Source organism: Amia ocellicauda, chromosome 3, assembly GCF_036373705.1.
Source record: "Amia ocellicauda isolate fAmiCal2 chromosome 3, fAmiCal2.hap1, whole genome shotgun sequence".
NCBI classification, from domain to species: Eukaryota; Metazoa; Chordata; class Actinopteri; order Amiiformes; family Amiidae; genus Amia; species Amia ocellicauda.
Window position 1 is genome coordinate 1,329,123 of NC_089852.1, and position 21,461 is coordinate 1,350,583.

A 21,461-nucleotide genomic window follows, 5' to 3' on the forward strand; every position below is an offset into this window, starting at 1 on the left:
ATTGACAGTCTGTCCTCCGAAAGAGAGACACACAGAAAGCTCTTCATTTCATACTTCATTTCAGTGAGGTGACAAAACCTAAAATGACAGACAGTGTGTTTACACGACATCAGAAATGCGTCGCATGCTGCGCTGCTGTGGGGACGGGGGGACGGGGTGAGAGAGAGAGACTGAGGGGGTGTTTCCCCTCCCCCGACCCTGCAGGTCACTGTCCTCTGGGCCTCGGCTGGGCGGCATGTATCAACAACAGAAAAGCTGTTTGTTTTATTTGGCTGCAATCCATAGGTGGTGAAGTGTGTGTCTTGGTCACAAGTTGTGGTCATTAGATGGTTAAAGATTCTCGTTCATGTCCCTGGTTACGAGATGATCCTGTTCTAAGTGATAATCTGAAGCCCAGGGGCAATCACTGTTCAATTACAACTCAAGCGCCATCAAGTGCACAACCGAGGAAAGGATGAGAGGAGCTGAGAAACTGCACTTCAGGAAGCAACTATGAAGTGACGTTATGTTTTTGCCTCTATATGTTGCTGTCCTTTATGTCCCATTGTGTGTCTATTTGCATTTCTTAACAGAAACTATACTGAACAAAACTATAAACGCAAAATGTGAAGTGCTGTTCCCATGAGCTGAAAGATCCCAGAAATTGTCCATTCGCACATTTCTCTCTATTTCTCTCACATTTTGTACACAAATGGGTTTATATCCCTGTATACATCACTTACGCAATTTTAGACTTGGAGATATAATTATATAGATTTTTATAATAATGTTTTAGTTTTAAATTTTGTTTGTTTGGTTTAATATGATTGTGTGTGTGTGTATTGTTTTGTTGTTCTTTCTCTGTAGAAGTGTCACAGGAAGAACATAAGAAAGGAACACGTCAGCAACCAGGTCTTCTCCTCCCTCTCTGCACCATATAGAACCGCCACCCCATTACTGTGCCGCATGTAGGCTTATATAGACTTCCTGAAACCGAATTTGGGTATTTGTCTTAAAGGCACACAACCAGATTTTAAATGCGTATGTAAACATGTGATCAGCCAAAATTGCTGTTGACTCGTCACAAGTTTACAATCACGTACAGTCTATTTTTGAATGTTCCCAAATTTAAAATGTATCGCTGGTGTCACATCTCCTCTCGCATCTCCTCTCTCCTATCCCCAGATCGCCTCCAGAGGTCATCATCACACACATAATAACCTCACATTCCTGCACAACCCCGTGCACCTGTCCACCCAACGCCCTTCTCCCATTGGCTTATCACTCCCTACCTGCTTCCCTCTGGCCCTGCATATATACCCCTCTGTCCCTAAAACTGGGGGGGCACATTTAAAAAACTACCCTCACATTAAAGATGATAGTCTACACTTAACGCACATCTTGATTGTTTCCTTTCAAATCCATTGTGGTTGCGTACAGAGCCAAAATGATGACAATTGTGTCACTGTCCAAATATGATGACCTAACTGTACTGCTCATCTTTTATGGAATGGACTGTATGTAAAAGGAGAGAAATGTGAATTTAATCGCCGGTGTATCCATTTCCTTGGCTACATTTTAGATGATCACTGTGTACATATGGACCCAGAGAAGGTTAGCCCTGTCACTAACTGGCCTCAGCCCTGAACTATTAAAGATCCACAAAGATTCCTCAGCTTTGCTAATTTCTACAGACGCTTCGTCAGCAGCTTCAATCCTGTAGCATCGCCCTCGACGTCCCTTCTCAAAGGATAGACCCGTTGGACGGATTCAGCCGTTAACGCTTTTGTGCTATTGAAAACCATATTAGTTGCTGTAGATCATTTCTCCAAAGCCTGTAAACTAAATCCTCTGAAGGGTCTCCCCACAGCACTGGACACAGTTGAACTCCTATATGGGTTACCTGAAGATATAGTCACCAACCAAGGTATGGTCTGCTTTCTTTAAGGCACTGAGTGTTTCTGTCAGTCTTATATCTGGTTACCATCCCCAATCCAACAGACAGATCGAGCACCTTCATCAAGAAATCAGGAGGTTCCTACATACCTATTGCTGTCACAATCAGCACGACTGCAACAGATTTCTATCCTGGGCAGAGAACACCCAGAACTCATTCATTAGTTCCTCCACTGGTCCTACTCCATTCCAGTGAGTCCTTGGTTACCAGCCGCCGTTGTTTCCATGAACTGAGGAACCTGGATGTCCAGGCAGTAGATGAAACACAAAAGAAAATAAGAAAAAGAGCTAACTACAAATAGATAAAACCCAATTTCCTTGTATAAAATACAAATAGCAGCAACCAGGTTTACAGTCTCTCATTCGCAGGAAAGTGCAGTAATGCAGGATAAAGTCCCCCTTCTCCTCCGAGGATATACCCAAGTCTCTGTTCGGTAGTGCCGGTACCCGTCGGCCAACTGGGACCCCGACGAGACTGCAGGTAAGAACAAGTAATAATATCAAGTCTCCAATTGCACAAACTCCAATGTAATTTTTTCAATAATTTTGCGCACCGACTGACCATATCTCTGGGTTTAAATACTATCAAGAGAGGTTGGGGTACAGGTGAAGGCAATCACTGAGTAAGTCCATGTGGAATGCAACCCGGCGGCATGCGCTTAACCAAAACAATCAATCAAATAAACCACTAATTAACCCAATCACCAATGAACCACAAAAATATAAACAATATAGAAGTAAAAGAAACATACTTCATAAACAAAGCAATCGTGAAAACCAAATCAGTGCACAAAACCAGTAATTAAGTGAAAATAAATCATGATAGATAAAAAGTAAAAAGTGATCAATTGACTGCAAATGGCTTGTCACGCCCCACACGTGACACAAGCAGACACATCGACATCGGCGTCCGGCTCCACAGTATCGACCAGGACAGGAGGTGTGGCTCTCCAACCCAGACATAAGGCTTCGGCTCCCTTCAAAGAAATTAAGTCCCCTGTAAGAGAAAAGTATATGCTTGGTTTTTCAGTCAATCTAAAAAAATAGTTGAACTGGAAACTCATTGGTCAATCGGTTTCTCTTTTAAGATTCTTTTAGAGGGAAGACGCAGTCAAGTCACAGATGTGCAATAATCATTTATTTGTGACAGAAATAGAAAACTAATTTCATTCAATTATATTACTGAAAATAAGTAATATTAAGCTTTTGTTGGGATACAGAAAGGATAGGATACTAGCCTTATTCTACTCTTCTCCTCACAGGGCAGCTTAGGTCAGTCTGGTCAGGCAAGCAGCAGATGTCCCTCTCTCTCTTCCTCCTGCTCTTCTTCTTGTTGTTGTTTCCATCTTCTCTTTCCTCTTCTCTCTTTTTCCCCTTCTTCTTTTATAAGGTTTATTTTTAACCAATAACATCTTGCCACCACCATGAGTTGGGTGCGTGATACAAATATATCAAGATGAAACCCAACTCCTGGGTCTCTTTGGAATTTGGCTAGGAGCCAATCAGAGGACAGGTACCCTGGACATTGTACTGTGGCTCAAGTAATTAGTGCTAGCAGCCCCTTGGAATTTTAGGGAACTAGGCCAAAAGGGGAGAAGTCTGTTTCCTGTACCAAACCAGATAGTATAGCATTTCGCTACATCGGTACATTCGAGGTGCTGTGCTGCTTTAACCCTGTTGCTTACGGCCTCCAGTCACCACCGCATTATTGGATTTCACCCACATTTCATGTTTCACCCTTGAAGCCTGTGGTTTCGGATCCTATGTACTCCCTCACTCAGTCCGCTGACCCTAGCCAATCTCCTCCTCCTCCTCCTGCTCTTCCTCCTCCCTTGGACCTTGAGGATGGTCCAGCATATATACTGAAGTCCCTGCTCCATTCCCGTCACAGAGGGGGTCGCTTACAGTACTTGGTTGATTGGGAGGGATATGGACTGGAAGAGCGCTCTTGGGTCTGACATCCTGGATCCTTCCCTCATCCAGGAGTTCCATCAAGCCCATCCTACCTATCCTGCACCCCAACCCCGTGGTCAACCCCGTGGTCAGAAGAGAGACTGTGGTGGCTAGAGCCGCTAGTCGGGAGGGGGGTACTGTGATGACTTCGCCCTGAATTCTCGTGGCTTGCCACCAGAGGTAACCATTGTCCACGTTTTGATTTGCTGTTCACCTTCAACTTGATCGGTTCATTCGCTCATATCATTCAGCACAACTGTTCCCAGTTAACCCTGCCATGTCCATCTCCATTCATACCCCTCCATTCCCAGACATCCTCGCGAAATCTGACAAACAATCCAGTTTAATTTCCGAGCCTTTTCTATGTGCATTGCCCCAATAGTGTTTAGACCTTTGCTGACCGAATTACTGACCTCTACTCTAGCTCTAGTCTCACCTCGCTTGTTCCTGTTGCTGGCCCACGACCCTTTGTTTTCCTGGCCATTCTTTCTCTCTGCGCCTGAGTCCTTCTCCCCTGTCAAAGTCTCCCGTCACATACAGCTTCCAAGAACCTTATGAAAAACTTTCTGAAAATCTAAGTATATCATATCATATGCTTTCACATAATCTACAGCTGCAGTTGCGTGTTCAAAAAATTCGAATAAATTAGTAAGACATGATCTGCCTCGTCTAAACCCATGTTGACTATCTCCAAGAATATGGTTTTCATGAAGATGCTCCTCTATTTTCTGTCTAATCATTTTCTCCAACATTTCGCAGGTGATGCAGGTGAGACTGATTGGTCTGTAATTTCCTGGCTCAGTTTTGTCCCCTTTCTTGTGGATTGGGATGACATTTGCTCTCTTCCAGTCAGTTGGCACATCCCCTGTTCTAAGTGTCATTTGGAATATTTGAGTTAGCGGCCTATAAATAATTTCCCTAATTTCTTTAAGTACTGTTGGAAATATCCCATCTGGCCCAGGTGATTTGTTTGTTTTTAATTCTGCTAGTCCCTTTAGTACCTCCTCCTCCTTTATCCTGATCTCTCTTAGGGTTTGACTGGACTGATTATTAACCCGTGGCATGTTATCTGTCTTTTCTTTTGTAAAGACCTCTGTGAAATACTCATTTAGAACATTTGCCACATCTTGTTCGTTTTCCAAGATACCTCCCTTTTTGCCCTTTATCTGTTTCACTTCCTCCTTTATTGACCTCTGTCTGTTGTAATATTGAAAAAAGCTCTTTGCATTAGTTTCTTTCTATTTCCCTCTTTGCTTTCCTGATCCCTTTCTTAAGATCTCTTTCCAGCCTTTCCAGTTTCTGATCCCCTTCTTAAACCCCTCTCTGCCCTCACTCTGGGCGAAGTGTTGTCAGTTCTACCTGCTTCACCTAGACTCGCTCCTCGCTCCTTGCTCCTCGCATTCCTGACCAAGGCCCGTGAACTCGACTACATCCTTGTCTAGCCCTTTTGTCCTGTCAGCCGCCTCTACGAGTGCTGCACCTGGGTCCTTAGCTCCCGTGCCTTCGGTCCTCCTTGAGAGGACTCTACCATCTGAATGTCTCAACAGAAATCGAGACTCATCAGACCAGGCAACATTTTTCCAGTCTTCAACTGTCCAATTTTGGTGAGCTTGTGCAAATTGTAGCCTCTTTTTCCTATTTGTAGTGGAGATGAGTGGTACCCGGTGGGGTCTTCTGCTGTTGTAGCCCATCCGCCTCAAGGTTGTACGTGTTGTGGCTTCACAAATGCTTTGCTGCATACCTCGGTTGTAACGAGTGGTTATTTCAGTCAAAGTTGCTCTTCTATCAGCTTGAATCAGTCGGCCCATTCTCCTCTGACCTCTAGCATCAACAAGGCATTTTCGCCCACAGGACTGCCGCATACTGGATGTTTTTCCCTTTTCACACCATTCTTTGTAAACCCTAGAAATGGTTGTGCGTGAAAATCCCAGTAACTGAGCAGATTGTGAAATACTCAGACCGGCCCGTCTGGCACCAACAACCATGCCACGCTCAAAATTGCTTAAATCACCTTTCTTTCCCATTCAGACATTCAGTTTGGAGTTCAGGAGATTGTCTTGACCAGGACCACACCCCTAAATGCATTGAAGCAACTGCCATGTGATTGGTTGATTAGATAATTGCATTAATGAGAAATTGAACAGGTGTTCCTAATAATCCTTTAGGTGAGTGTATAGTGAAATGAGTGGATCAACCTCAACAACACAGCGATAACATGGAGCCGACAGGTGATCCAGGTCACAACAGAGGTCAAGCAGTGGGAGGATGAAGACGAGGAAGACGAGGAAGACGTGGTGGTCAAAGGAATGGCAGGGGACAAGCACCCCTTCTGAGAGGTGGTCGTGGGCCTCGTCATAGAGGAGGGCTTAGGCCTCACCAGAGAGGTGGCCATGGGCCTCATTTGAGAGGCCATGGACCAAGACAGCGGCAGCAACAGCAAAGAGTGTCCAGTGAAATCCGAGCTATAGTTGTAGACCATGTCGTAAATCATGGCATGACAATGACTGAGGCAGCTACAATGATTCAACCAGACCTCAGAAGATCAACCGTGGCCTCAATCATCAGAAGTTTCCATAATGAGAACTGGTAAGTCTTCAGCATGCACTAAACACTAGACTACTCTCAACTGTCAAATGACTGTATACTGCATGCCAATGTGTACCACAAAGTGGGTGATGTGACTGAATGTGTTCTCACTGTAATTTCCGTGCAGAATAGAGATGAGGCCAAATAGGGGAGGCAGAGGCAAAATTCTGACTGACCAACAAGAGCAGCTGTGGTCAGTTTGGTTCGGGACAGAAATGATATTCGCCTTACGGATATTCGGCAGCACATCTTGGACAATGATGACATGTTCAACAATGTGGAAGCCATAAGTTTGCCGACTATTGCACGCATGCTGAGATGGCAGCAGGTGTCTCTAAAACAGCGATATCATGTGCCTTTTGAAAGAAATGCAGACAGAGTGAAGCAGCTGAGGGCTGAGTATGTTCAGGTATGTTCAGTTTCAAGATGCCTGTTGTACAAAATTCCCAAAAAATTCTACATCATTGTAATCAGTAATTCTCTTTCCAAAATGTCTTTTTAGAGGGTGACGGAGCTGGATGCTGACGAAAACCATCATAAATTCATCTTTTTGGATGAGGCAGGCTTCACCTTGGTCAAGACAAGGAGAAGAGGTCGGAATTTCATTGGCCAGCGGGCAATCATCCAATCCCTGGACAACGTGGGGCCAACATCACCATGTGTGCAGCTATATCGGAAGATGGTGTGGTGGGACGCAGACCTTGTATTGGATCATATGATGCAGCTCTCCTTGTAACCTTCCTTGATGAGCTAAATCAGGTCTGTAGAGCTGATGGTGTGACCTATGTCACTGTGTGGGATAATGTCAGGTTCCACCATGCTCAAATGGTGCAAGCATGGTTTCAGGCCCATCCACAATTTACCACCCTGTACTTACCCCCATACTCTCCTTTCCTTAACCCAATTGAGGAATTTTTCTCAACATGGAGGTGGAAGGTATATCACAGGCGCCCTCACGAACAAGTCACCCTTCTCCAGGCCATGGATGACGCATGCAATGACATCACGGCAGACCAGTGTCAGGTGTGGATGCGCCATGCCCGAAGACTCTTCCCATGATGTTTGGCTAATGAACACATGCATTGTGATGTGGATGAGAACCTATGGACATATCCACAAGACAGGGTTATGGAAATATAGAAGAACAGTAATCAATCCTTTGTTTTGCTTTTTACAGTAAGCCAGGTGAGGAACACGGCAGTGGATGTTTTACTGTCGTTTTTTTTTCTTTTTTGTAACTATTTATTTTTGCTTTGATTCAAAGAAACCTATGTTGTGATTCTATTGTATTTCATCAATAAATTTCAGATTTTGTTCAATGATTCCACTGTGTCTGTAGTATTCTCTCTACTAGTCCTTTTACACTGATGTATTTATATGTACTACCATAATGAAACATGTATCACATATTTTGTACTACAATAGTTAATGATTGTACGAACAACTACACAGTGAAACTATTGGTATCTTGTGTGTGGGTGATCTATATTAATGTTCCTGTGGTATTTCATGATAAATTAGTTATTTTAACCAATGATTTTGCAAGTGCAAGGTTTCTTTAAAGATATGAATGCACAATGCAATGTTTGGACATTGGACAGCCTGTGTTACAAGTGATGACTGTTTTGAGTTTTGTGTCTAGAGTTTTGAAAAATGACATCAAGGTTCTGAAATTAGTGCCGAAGTGACTGTAAAAAACTGTATCTAAAATCATTGTTGTGTCAAAGTAGCCAAACAGCAGCAAGAGAAACACATTACGTCTCCCTTCCTCTTTCTCTTTCTCTTTGTCTGTCACTCTATATTCATCTCTCTCTCAGTCCATTGCCCCTTCTCTCTCTTTGTCCTTTTTTCTGTCTGCCTCTATCCATCTCCATATCTCTGTATCACCCTTTCTCTGTCTCTCTCTCTCTCTCTCTCTCTCAGCCAGTGTCCATATGCGTCCCCCTGCCCTCCATGTCTCCCCGACTCTCACCCCACATCTGCCTCCACTCCCTTACCTGACCTGTGTCCCTCTTCCATGGCGCGGAGGGACCCGGGGCCACAGGGGCCCAGAAGAGCAGCAGCACACAGAGCGTGGCACACAGCATGGCCGTATGGAGCTCTTCCAGGTCTGTTAAAAGACACCAATTCAGTTTAAACGCAGAGTGTAGACTGGGTCTCAGAGTATCATTTACAACAGGATCGTCTTGTAAACCTGGGAAACAGATGAGAAACTCCTAAACATCTAATTTACACAACTTGTGACCAAGACACACACTTCACTCATTTGTTGATATGTGCCACCGGCCAAGGCCCAGAGGACAGTGACCTGCAGGGTTGTCTGATGTAGTGTTTACACACCTTCTTCTGTTTTAGTTTTTTAGTTTTTTCTGAATTCTTGAGGGGGGAGGCACAATCACTGTTCACAGGAGCTAAACCATTAAGTGCTTTATATTGTGATATTTGATATTATTTAAATAATAAATCGGGAGTTCGACTTGACTGATTTAAAAAAGCGGGCAGGACACCTCGATCCCACCTTAACTGAAGCCTGTCCCTTCATGCAACTGTTACCTAAAGTGTAGTGGATTTATCTCCTCTATCAAAGGAGAATCAGGACCCCCTGATTGTTTATCAGCTCCAGATATTTTAACTTTATTTATTTAATCGAATATTGGCTGGTTTTCAGTTTGGTCGGTCTGCTGCACTGGGAGTTATTGACTGTTTGAAATGGCGATTTAAAAAATAGATACGTGTTCAATTTCAATGAGTGCATCATGTCCACAAAATGATGTGAGGAAAAATTTATTTTGTGCACAAAAAGTAAATGTTGCATTTCATTTTGGGGACAAAATCAAAACCCTCTTTCATCATTTCATCCACTAAATTAACTACAGTATTGTCCATGTGCGTGCCTGTTCAGACCCAGAGCCAAGCACTGGACTAGGCCAGTACTTCCGGAGATGAACCACGGGAGGGTGGACATATTAAAACATGTATGTGTTCTGCATGGGCCAAAGCTCAAAATCTATGTTCTGCATGTGTTTTATTTATATTAATCCACACTAAAAGCCTGTGTTTTACACACTGCACACGTGGCACATGCCTGTTAAACAGGTTACATACGCTACTGGTCAAAAGTTTTAGAACACCTCATTTTTCCAGTTTTTATTGAAATACTCTGAAATTAAAGCATAGAACAAATAAACAATTGGAGATAAAAAAAAATCATGGAATCATTTTGTTGAACAAAATTTAATGGGGGAGTGAGGGGACACTTGGTCTGAGCAGGAATACAAAATCTCAGAAAATATTGACAATTATGACATTCTGGAACCAGTCTACTGATCAAAACAAGACCATCCACGTGTTGGTAGAAGCAACACACACCCGTAGAGAGCTCACAATGTCAAGATGGAAAACTGTTTACAGTGTACTAATACACAACGATTTTAGATAATTGGATCTGAACTTCTCTGTGTTTGATAGAACATCAAATAATATATACTGGATATACTGGATAAGCCTATTTTCAAAGAAATCTGATCGAAACTGAGTGAACTGTGACCATCTGATTGAGACCCCCCAGCAGACTGCGCGGTTACCCCTAGGCTCTGAATGAAGGGGGTGGCGGAGGTGTTTGAGAATGAAACACGCTGGGAGCCAAGAGAATAAGCTTTCAAATAATGAGCAAATTGTAAGAATACAGTGTCACTGCTATGCACAGGAGCTGCGTCACACTGCCAAACAATGCTTAAGAGGGTGTAGTAACACAGTGTATAACTCTGAAATTGACATTATTTTTCAGTTTTTGGTAACCTACACATTGTTTTTGTAACCTCTGGCAGTTTACCACTTACCTTTGTACCATTTCAGGTTATTCACTGGACTTGCTTACATTTCAATAAAAACTGGAAACATGGGGGTGTTCTAAAACTTTTGAGCTGTAGTGTACATGACTAATCTCACCATTTCCCTTCTACTGTATGAATCGTTTCATTTATGATGAAGGGGGTGGGGCTAGCAGGGTGCAGTGTGTGTGTGTCTGAACAGTGTGCCATGAGCCAACGCCGACAGGTGCTCAGGGACTGTGCTGCCCTGCTCTCAGTATATTAATGAATATTGTATGTATGTTCCGGTTATTCCCCTCCGTCTCTCTCGCTCAGCGGGGGTGTATCTGCACCGCACGCCCGTGAGTGGGTCAATGTTCCGCACAGCCCCCCCAAGTGGCACCGGTACCTGGTCACCCTCCTGGCACTGCCGTCCGTCTATCTGGCCAGCGTAACTATCTGTCAGACAGGTGAGATGGGTTCAGCTCCTCTGCTTAGTGTGTCGTTCATTCACTATTCATCGACTGCCGTCCTCAGTAAGCCACTGGAGAGGACCGCCATGTCTTCGGAGGCGGTCTTCTTTTCAGACCACAGACTCCTGACGACAGAGGTGCTCATTCCGAGCACACGGGAGTCGGGGCCTGGGGTCTGGAAGCTCAACACCTCTCTGCTCGATGACCCTCGTGTGATTAAGACCTTTAGCAGACGCCTCGAGGAGTGGAGGACCCTGAAGGACCTTTTTGATTCTCCCATAGAGTGGTGGGAGATGATGAAGAAAAGAACCAAGGGCTACTTCATTCAGCTGGGGAAACGGAAAGCTCGCGAGAGGCTTCTGTCCCTGTTGGAGTCCCGCAATGAGGGGGACGAGGAGGATCCAGAGATCACCACCACTGAACTCTCCCAGGTGATAAAGAGTCTTAACTCTGGAAGGACACCGGGTCCCGACGGGATCCCTGCTGAGTTCTATAAGATCTTTTGGGAGGTGCTTAAGGAAGATCTGGGCCAGGTCCTGGGGTCGATGTACAGAGAGGGCAGATTGGCCCCTTCGATGAAGAAGAGTATCCTCTCCCTTCTTCACAAGAAGGGAGACCCAAAAGATCTGAGGAACTGGCGGCCAGTCAGCCTCCTGTGCACCGACTACAAGATACTGGCCAAAGCACTGACGCTCCGGCTGCAGCGGCCACTCCCTCAAGTCGTGGGTCCCGACCAGGTCTGTGGTGCCCGGGGGAGATCGGCGGCCGACAACGCCATGCTGCTCAGGGATGTCGTGGCCTACTCGAACGAGAGAGGGCTTCCCCTGGTCCTAATCAGCTTGGACCAGGAGAAAGCCTTCGATAGAGTGGGCCACGAATACCTGCAGCTTGTCATGGAGAGGATGGGTCTCGCTCTTGGCCTGAGGAAGTGGGTCAAGATCATCTACAGCGGCCTAAGCAGCAGGGTCCTTGTGAACCGCCACCTGACCGAACCATTTCCGGTCAGGTCGGGGGTCCGGCAGGGATGTCCCCTGTCGGCCCTGCTGTACGTCCTCTGCTTGGAGCCGTTCATGCAGGCGATCCGCCGGGACGTCTGGGTGACAGGTTTCCATCTCCCGGGTTCCGGCGGAGAGCAACTGAAGGCCCTGGCCTATATGGACGACGTGGCCGTGGTCTGCACGGACGCTCCGTCCGTGGCCAGGGTCGAGGAACTGCTGGACGGCTTCTGCAGGGCGACGGGGGCCGCTGTGAACAAGGCCAAGAGCGAGGTCTACCTCTCCAGGGCATGGCCTGTCGGCCGGGGCCCGCCGACCGTGTTCCCTGTGAAGCCGTCTATCAAGGTTCTGGGGATCACGATCGACGGGACCAACACGGGCACCCGGAGCTGGGAGGAGGCCATAGCAAAGGTCCAAAGGAAAATCCATGGCTGGAGCACAAGGACCTTGACGATGGCTGGTAAGGTGCTGGTCGTAAAGGCCATCCTCTTCCCGATACTCCTCTACGTAGGAATGATCTTCCCCCCAGACAAGGTCATCGCAAAATTAGTGACCCGAATTATATTTCGGTTTGTCTGGGGGAGCAAAATGGAGAGGCTGAAAAGAGTACAGATGGTGAAGGGTACCCTGGATGGAGGCAGGGGGGTCCCGGACGTTGTGCGGCTGATAAAGGCGCAGGGGCTGGCCTATGTGGTAAAGAACATCCAGGCTGCTGGCAAGAAAGTGAGTTTTATGAACCGCTTTTATTTTGCCAGCAGCCTGAGACCATTCGGCCTCTGCGCCATGGATAACACCAGGCCGCACTCGTGGGATCCCCCGCCGTTCTACAGGGCGCTCCGAGCCTTTGCGCTCGAAGTAGGCCTCCATAAAGTCGTGCTGGCCTCCTGGGATTACAAGACCATCTGTAGCCAGATGAGATCTACCCAGGAGACCAGCCGGATAGAAGATTTCCCTCCCGAAACCTGCCAGTTTATCTGGGCTAACGCTACGCACGTTTGCCTCACGAACACGCAGAAAGATGTCTCCCCACCCGAGTGTTCATGCACAGAAGGGGCATAGCTCCTTATGACACCTGCCCCTATAAGGGTTGCCTGGGGAAGGAGACGGAGGCTCACATCTTTAGTGAGTGCCCCTCCGCCCACAGGGTCTGGCTCCTGTTTTCTCCGTTCCTCCACAGGTTTCCCGTTCCTGCGCGGGCAACCGCCCAGCAGATCCTGTACGGTCCGGCCAGGGGAATATCAACATCTACCCTGAGGTGCTGGTGGCGTGTCGTCTGCGCAGTGAAGCAGGCACTGTGGGAGGGACGGAACATCTGTTTGTTCAATAAGCAGGAGCTGGACCCGATTGTCATCGCGCGGAGGGGCATGGTGTTTGTAAGAGACTATGTCAATCTGGAGGTCCATCAGAGGGGCAAGGAGGAAGCCTACAAGAACTGGCGTATACAAGATCTGGGGGAGCTCAGGATCCCATGATGGGACCCACCTCCGGGGACGGTTAGTTCCCCCTGCTGGAGCCCGAGTCCAAGATCTTTTAAAGATTTTACGGATGATTGTTTTTAAAAAGATTTTAAAAAAGGAATCTTAATTGTTTTTAAAGATTTAGTTGTTTTTAAATCACATTGTTCAGGGTGTTTTTGGTATAGTTTTGTTATATTTTGTTGTCAAATACATTGACCGTTTTGGGTTTAATTTAAAATGCATTGGACTTTTTTTGTTTGTTTTTTATTTTTATTTTTACTTTTTAATTGTTTCTTTATTTTGTTCAATGCATTTTCAGTTATTTTCAATGTATTTGACCCTTTTGTTGGTGTGCAGTTTTTGCTTTTATCACGTTTGTTTTGTTGATTTGAGCACGTTTTTTTAAGTTAATTGTTTTGTTCCTTGTTAAATCACAGATTTTAAATTTTTTTAAGTGATTTTAAGGACTGATATTTTAAATGATTTTAATCATAAGTATTAAAAAAATTGAATTGTTTTTATTAAAGTAAATGTAAAATACTTAACCCAATAAACAGTATTCATCGACTGCAGTGCGGAGACAGAGGAGGACAGGTACAACACCGCACCTCTCACACCTGTTCACTCATTACTTAACGGGATAATGAGCTGAAATAGGTAATAAGGCAGGGTCTGATACACTGTAACCTGCCGGACCACGAGCAATACAGACTGCTCTACTGGTTCTGTACCTCCTGGACTGGGCTCTGCTTATTCACACTGGACTGCAGACGGAGGGAGTACAGACCGGACTGGTTTAGTAAATTATAAAATGACAACACTAGGCTGCACTGATGCTCAATACAATATGGGCTGTAGTACTGTACTCTGATACTCCCTCTCTCCTGCTTCCTCTCCCTCTCTTCTCTGCTCCTGTCCCAGCTGATGGAGGTGTGTGTCGGCCACAGGAGAATCTGAGGGAGAGAGAGCTGCTGCATTACAACCCCACTCTCAAATAGGCCCCAAATACACACACACAACTACACACCGCTGCACAGTCATACACAACTTCTGTCGTCCAACAAAGATGCTGTTCAGCTAAACAAACTATGAATAATGACACTAATAGCAGATTTATATTTGTAACCTTTGGCAGCACCTTGGTGTAAATGCGTTCGTAATATTCACTGGGGAGAAAAACACAGAGACGGACAAGTGAAACGCTGACAAGCGAGTGAAGCTTCTCGGCTGCTCTTTATTGTGGCGACAGTTCTCCGCGTCTCCAGGCAACGCGGCTCGCTCGTTCACACTGTGACTGATGTACAGGTAAGAGGACAGCATGTGACACAGGGAGGGAACACAGCGAGCAGCGACACAGGGACTGTCCAGTCACTACGACCCCCTCATCCTCTATATGTATATAGAACTTAAAATCAGTAGTGCTTCAGTACCTGGAATTATTTACGTACATATGATTTTAAGTTTAATTAAGCTAATTTGTTCCATTCAATAAACGACACCTGGGCAGTGCCCCCCACCCCTCTCTCCTGAAAGGATGAAACAGCAGCAGCGTCCTCAACACAAAATACATGAGACATGAAGGAAGTCAATTGATATCTTGAAGGAGAGCTTGGGACTGGGGCTGCAAACTGGCACAGGGTGGACAGCGGATTCAGACCAGGGTGTGACGGTTTGACACGGGTACAAAACCTGAGGATGGACAGAGGGACAGACCAACAGACGGATGGACAGACAGACATACAGAGGGACAGACTGACAGTTTCTATGGCTACACTTTTAACATTTTTAAAATTACATAAACATGGCGAGAATACGATTACATGAAGCACATTTCTTGTGCAGCAGAATCGGCCATCTGGAGACCCTGCTGGACTGGACTGTGTCTCTCAGGACCAGGGCTGAGACCCTGCTGGACTGGACTGTGTCTCTCAGGACCAGGGCCGAGACCCTGCTGGACTGGACTGTGTCTCTCAGGACCAGGGCCGAGACCCTGCTGGACTGGACTGTCTCTCAGCAGGACCTCTGTCCCAGTGCACAAATCCACTCTGCAGCTGGACAGCTTATTCCATGAATTCATCACTTTATGTGCAAAAAAATTGTAACAATAAAACAAATAAACAGTGCTCTCCCAGATCAGTGCAGAATCTCCAAAATGCCCCCCCTCTTGGAACATCCCCCTGAAGTGAGCAGCCATGGGGGGGCAGCCCTGACTGCAGTGTGTGTGATATGCTCTGAAAAGTCAATAACCTGAAATGTGTTGGTTTTCAGTAACTACCCACCCCCCCCACGACCCAGAACTACCCCATGTCATTCGTCCCCCGGGGTACAGTCCTGTGTGAAATGCATCTGGACCATGAAAGGTAAATACCGAACTGGAAGCCCCCTTTGAAACCCCCCCCCGCCCCACTCTCTAGCGCCCCCGCAAGAAGCCGTCCAGCACACGGTCCCCCTTCTCGCTGATCCAGTAGCCCGCCATGGCCGCCACGGCACCGATGAAGATGGCGGTGAAGACCATGTCCCCCTTGGCGGCCAGTGTGGCCAGAGCGCAAATCACCACCCCGAAGAACATCTGCTGCAGCACCAGCACCTCGTCGTCCGTCATGTCCTCGAACAGCCCGTGCTCCGGCCCCGCTGCGGAGAGAGCGCTTAGTGTGAGGGGTGTGCAGTGTGCGCAGGGGTGTGACAGAGTGCGATGCAATGTGTGCACCCCTGCGGCAGTGTGTGCAGTGTACGCAGGGGTGCGGCAGTGTCTGCAGTGTGCGCTGCAGTGTGTGTACCCCTGCGACAGTGGTGCTGCAGTGTGCGCAATTGTGTAACTCACAGGGCGGCAGGTTCTCCACGCAGATGGTGTCCTTGCGCACGAAGCCCTCAGCACATTCACAGCGAAACGAGCCGTCCTCGTTCACACAGGCCTCGTTAAGACCGGGACACGCCCCCAGCCCCCGCTCAGCGCACTCATCCACATCTGAGGCAGAGGATAGAGGATGAATAGGGTGTAGAGATGAGGGGGCGGGAGCGGCGGAGAGAGAGGGGGAGAGAGAGAGTGTGCGAGAGGGAAAGTGTTATAATTAAACAAAGGCATCCAGAGCAAAACACTGAACAGCAGCTGAGTAAAGTCACACACACACATACACACACACCCTCCCTCCCTCCTCTAAAAGCATCGTTCCCCGTGCTGTGGTGCCGCGCCGCTCCCCACCCCCATCGGTCTCTGTGGGCGAAAACAGCGCCACAACACCAAATACAAACTGACCGATCGATCAATTGAATGCTGTGGTGTTGGTGGGACTCACCCAGGCACTTGGCGCCGCTCTGCCTGTACCCCCTGGCACACTTCTTACAGCGGGCTGGGCCAGCGCCCATGCAGCCCACACACGCCCGGTCACACCCTGTGGAGAGAGGGAGAGGCGGGGACAGAGAGGGGAGAGACAGAGAGAGAGGGACACAGTGTGAGAAGGGACACAGGGATAGAGAAGAAACATTTGGAAAACATTTACAAAGTAGAGAACAAAAAAGAAATTCCGACAACTCTGACCATCAGCAAAAAATGTAAACATTTAGAACCCTGTATTAAAGACAATCAGAACCCCCTAGACACCGCAATCACGGCAGAGGAGCTGAGCGACAAACTCGAGGGCCTCAAATCAAGGAAAGAGTACCTCTGCAATCGTAGGAGCCGTCGGTGTTGAAGCAGTAGGTGTTGGAGGGACAGCGGCCGAGCTCCGTTCCGCACTCGTCAATATCTGCAACACAGACACACTGACACAACAGCACACCCTGGCGCTACTGCACACTGACTCACTGTAACACACGCTTAACACAGACTGCAACACACACACACACAATCACTCACTAAGTTATATGCACAAAGCGGCACACTCCCAGTGACACCGCGAGAGACACACGACGCACGAGCCACACCACGAGACACACACGTGCACCAAGCAACACCGTTAACCCGTGTGTCTCAGAGGAGTCGGCGCAGAGTCACTCACCCACACACTTGCTGTCATGGAGACTCCAGCCCGCCTTGCACTCGGTACACCTGTAGTTCTCTGGCCCCGTGCAGCGCTTACACGAGTGGAAACACGCTACACACGACACGTGAGGACACACGGACAGAGTAAAAGTTAGAGTCAGGATAGGATCGAGTTATACGTTACTTTATGAACAACACAGCGGGCAGATGGACCTGGGGAGATGTACAAGACTGGGGGTGAACTTAATGGCTGATGGGTACAGACAGGCAGAGAGACAGACAGACAGACAGACAAACATCAACAGCCAGTCAGAGACAGGAACAAACAAGACAACCAGTCAGAAAGACGAGCAAAAACAAACTGACACACACATACATACACATACTCGTGAGATGATCAAAGAGACACAGCAACACAGACAGACAGCGAGACGGCCAGTGTGTCAGTCGGTCACGCAGTGCGGGGGCTCAGATCACCTGCGCAGATGGAGCTGCTCTGGTTGGCCGGAGTGTGTCGGTAGTGTCCCTCTGCGCAGTCCTGGCAGAGTGTGCCTGCGTAGCCCGGGTCGCACACGCACTCCCCGCTGCCCCCCCGCGTGCCATCGCCCTGGCAACGGCCCAGGCCCCCGCACACGCCCCCGTCACCCGCCAGGCACGCTGTGGAGGGAGGGAGGGACAGAGATCAATCACTATATCAATACACCTGTGCAGTCAGTCAGTCAGGTGTGTGCTGTACCTGTGAGGTCGGTCAGTCGGTCAGGTGTGTGCTGTACCTGTGCAGTCTGGGCCATAAGTCCCGGGGGGGCAGCACAGCCGCAGCTCCTCGATACAGAGCCACTCGAACAGGTCCGGCTCCTCCTGCTGCCTGAACACACACAGCACAGCACTGAGACACACACACTGACACACACTGACACAGAGCACAGCACTGAGGGACACAGACAGACAGACAGACACACAGAGGCAGAGACAGACCTGTGGAACCACCATGTCTCCACCTGGTCCTCGATCTGCTCCAGCAGCCGGTTGCACTGGAAGTCTGAGCTCTCACACGCCGACTCCACGATCTCCAGCAGCCTGGTCTCACTGCGCACCGAGGAGGGAGAGACGGACGTGTGTGACAACAGTGTAAAAAACACCAATATGGTTCACAAACCACACCCACACAGGCACTGCAGACCAATGGCAGCGGCTCGCACCTCAAGGCATACTTGGCCAGCTTCTCCTCCTCCCAGGCCGTGTTCCCACCCCCAAAGTTCTTATTGGCTGTGTGCTCCAGCCCCTGGTGGGAGAGAGAGGTCGGAGTTCAGGGGTCAGAGTGCAGACAGTAACAATACCCTCCCACGTCCGTGACACACGCGGTACCTGGAGGAAGCTGCTGGTGAGCTGGCGGCAGGTGTCACAGGGTGCCGTCACCGCCACAGCCTGAGGGGGCAGCAGAGAGCACAGGGCCAGACACAGGAGGCCAGGCAGAGCGGGGTGCAACATCACGGACGGACGCATGGACAGACGGGCACTGAGGAGAGACGGGACGCCAGCGTTAAAACAAACCTTGTGCGCAGAAGCAAAAAAGGTGCGTCTCCATTAACGTGTGAGATTGTGTCTGTCTAGGGAGAGAGAGTGAAGTGAGAGTGCGTGTGTGCAGACAGAGAGAGAAAGTGTGTGTTGTGAGTGTGCAGAGAGTGATGAGGGAGTGAGTGCATGGAGAGAGAGAGTGAGTGTGTGCAGAATGGAGCTATTGTCCTCCCTATCAGCACTACAGCCCAGCAACACAAACTGACCGACACGCTGACCCTCCTGGCAGCACTACTGACAGAGAGACGGGCAGAGGGGGCAAGACAGAGGAGAGACGGGAGAGGAGGGAATTGGGAAATGAGAGAGAGCAGACAAAGAGAGGGACAGAGACAGAGAGCGTCTGTTTTCAAGGTCCACATATTTCCACTATAGTGTAATGAAGAATGTTTTTACACAGAGAGAAAGAGAGATATGAGGTTCTGATATTTACTGACACAGAGGCTGAGAGATACAAGGAGAGGGGAGGAGGGAGTTGGAAGGAAGGAAGGAAGGAGAGAGAGAGAGAGAGAGAGAGAGAGAGTTGTAAACATATTCTATCCCTGGCCTCTCAATCACCCCCTCTGTCCCACTGCAGTCCACTGAAACATGCACAAGATACATCTCTCTCTCTCTCTCTCTCTCTCTCCCTCTGCCAGTGCAAGGTGCTTTATTGGCAGGAGAACCCGAGTTGTTTTAACGAGACTGTCTCTGCTTCCCCGTTCACCCCTTCTCTGTGTCTGCCTGTCTCTGTCTGGCTGTGTTTGTCTCTCTGTCCCCCAGTTGGCCGGTAAAGCACATGGTTTATTCTGATCCGGTTCGTTACATAAATACAGCTGACACCTGCGTCACTAGCCGGCGACGCCGCTTTGAAAGCAGTGCAGGAGTGCGGCTGCATCCGTGTTTATTACTGCACCAGCAATCCTAATAATCCCAACAATGCCAGCTGTGTGTGTGTGCATGTATGTGTGTGTGTGCATGTATGTGTGTGTGTGTGTGTGTGTGTGTGTGTGTGTGTGTGTGTGTGTGTGTGTGTGTGTGTGTGTGTTGCTGTAGATGACACTGTGATGCGGCGATGTGTGCAGCGTGTGATCCTGCACTCCACTACCTCGTCTCTCAGTTCGCGGACACTGACCGGCGGTTCTGCTCGGCTCCGGCTCCACCAGCGCGGCCGCTTCCCATGCACCGTGCAGACAAACCCAGATCCCAGGCCGGCTTGGCTCGGCTCAGCCTCCGCAGTTGCGCTTCTCGTCGCTTCTCCCCAGTCCCTCAATCCGTCCGGCGCTGCAGCCTGCGGGACCACGCCCCGCTCCGCTGGGACACCAGTCGGCCAATCGCTGTCCGCCGAGTACCCCCAGAAAGGGCGGGCCTTGCAGCGGCGTTAGACCAATCAGCCCCCTGCGATGGGACTTGAAAGGCGCCGCCCGAGCAGCTGTTTACTCCAAAAACAGCTGGACTGCCAGAGCCGTCCGGGGCAGGGCGAGCCAGGAGACTTAACCCCCGGACATTTCACTTACTCAATAATAATAATAACAATAATAACAACTACATAATCTGAATATACTTTGCATGTGCAAGTACTTTCTTTATGATATACACCGATCAGCCATGTCATTATGGCCACTGACAGGTGAAGTGAATAACACTGATAATCTCGTTATCATGGCACCTGTCAGTGGGTGGGATATATTAGGCAGCAAGTGAACATTTTGTCCTCAAAGTTGATGTGTTAGAAGCAGGAAAAATGGCAGCGTAAGGATCTGAGCGACTTTGACAAGGGCCAGATTGTGATGGCTAGACGACTGGGTCAGAGCATTTCCAAAACTGCAGCTCTTGTGGGGTGTTCCCGGTCTGCAGTGGTCAGTTCCTATCAAAAGTGTCCATGGAAGGAAAAGCGGTGAACCGGCGACAGGGTCATGGTTGGCCAAGGCTCACTGATGCACGTGTGGAGCGAAGGCTGGCCCGTGTGGTCCGATCCAACAGACGAGCTACTGTAGCTCAAATTGCTGAAAAAGTGAATGCTGGTTCTGAGAGAAAGGTATCAGAACACACAGTGCATCGCAGTTTGTTGCGTATGGGGCTGCGTAGCCACAGACCAGTCAGGGTGCCCATGCTGACCTCTGTCCACTGCCGAAAGCGCCTACAATGGGTACGTGAGCATCAGAACTGGACCATGGAGCAATGGAAGAAGGCGGCCTGGTCTGATGAATCACGAGTTCAGGGTGTTGACTTGGCCTCCAAATTCCCCAGATCTCAATCCAATCGATCATCTGTGGGATGTGCTGGACAAACAAGTCCGATCCATGGAGGCCCCACCTCACAACTTACAGGACTTAAAGGATCTGCTGCTAACGTCTTGGTGCCAGATACCACAGCACACCTTCAGAGGTCTAGTGGAGTCCATGCCTCGACGGGTCAGGGCTGTTTTGGCGGCAAAAGGGGGACCTACATGATATTAGGCAGGTGGTCATAATGTTATGTCTGATCGGTGTATGATTGGATATGTATTATTTGTAATGGTAGTTTGCAGGCTAATATCAGTTTGTAATCGAAGTATTGTGCATCAATAATAGTGTGTAGAAGCAGGTGTGTAGCTGTAGTATAATAACAGGTTTGCTCATGTTATTGTGATATACTGTAATACTTCTAAGTCGCCTTGGATAAGGAAATATAATAATAATAATAATAATAATAAGTGGAATCAGACCCCAACACTAATCACA

At 48.3% G+C, this 21,461-nt stretch overlaps 1 protein-coding gene across 2 annotated transcripts; it reads right to left on the minus strand.

The window, feature by feature from the left end:
* Nucleotides 1-14,422: 14,422 nt before the first annotated feature.
* On the minus strand, nucleotides 14,423-20,037 carry creld1b (CRELD disulfide isomerase 1b). 2 transcript variants are annotated; one of them, XM_066697622.1, is made up of 11 exons: nucleotides 19,874-20,037; nucleotides 18,553-18,703; nucleotides 18,387-18,469; nucleotides 18,163-18,273; nucleotides 17,961-18,052; nucleotides 17,665-17,844; nucleotides 17,204-17,299; nucleotides 16,868-16,951; nucleotides 16,502-16,597; nucleotides 16,030-16,173; nucleotides 14,423-15,839 (listed from the first exon to the last, which is right to left on the minus strand). In XM_066697622.1, the coding sequence occupies exons 1-11, from the start codon at nucleotides 19,918-19,920 to the stop codon at nucleotides 15,619-15,621; spliced, it is 1,305 nt and encodes a 434-aa protein (XP_066553719.1). In that variant the 5' UTR covers nucleotides 19,921-20,037; the 3' UTR covers nucleotides 14,423-15,618. The 2 variants fall into 2 exon arrangements, with proteins under 2 accessions (XP_066553719.1, XP_066553720.1); XM_066697623.1 differs by having other exon boundaries at nucleotides 19,847-20,035.
* Between the last annotated feature and the right edge of the window lie 1,424 nt (nucleotides 20,038-21,461).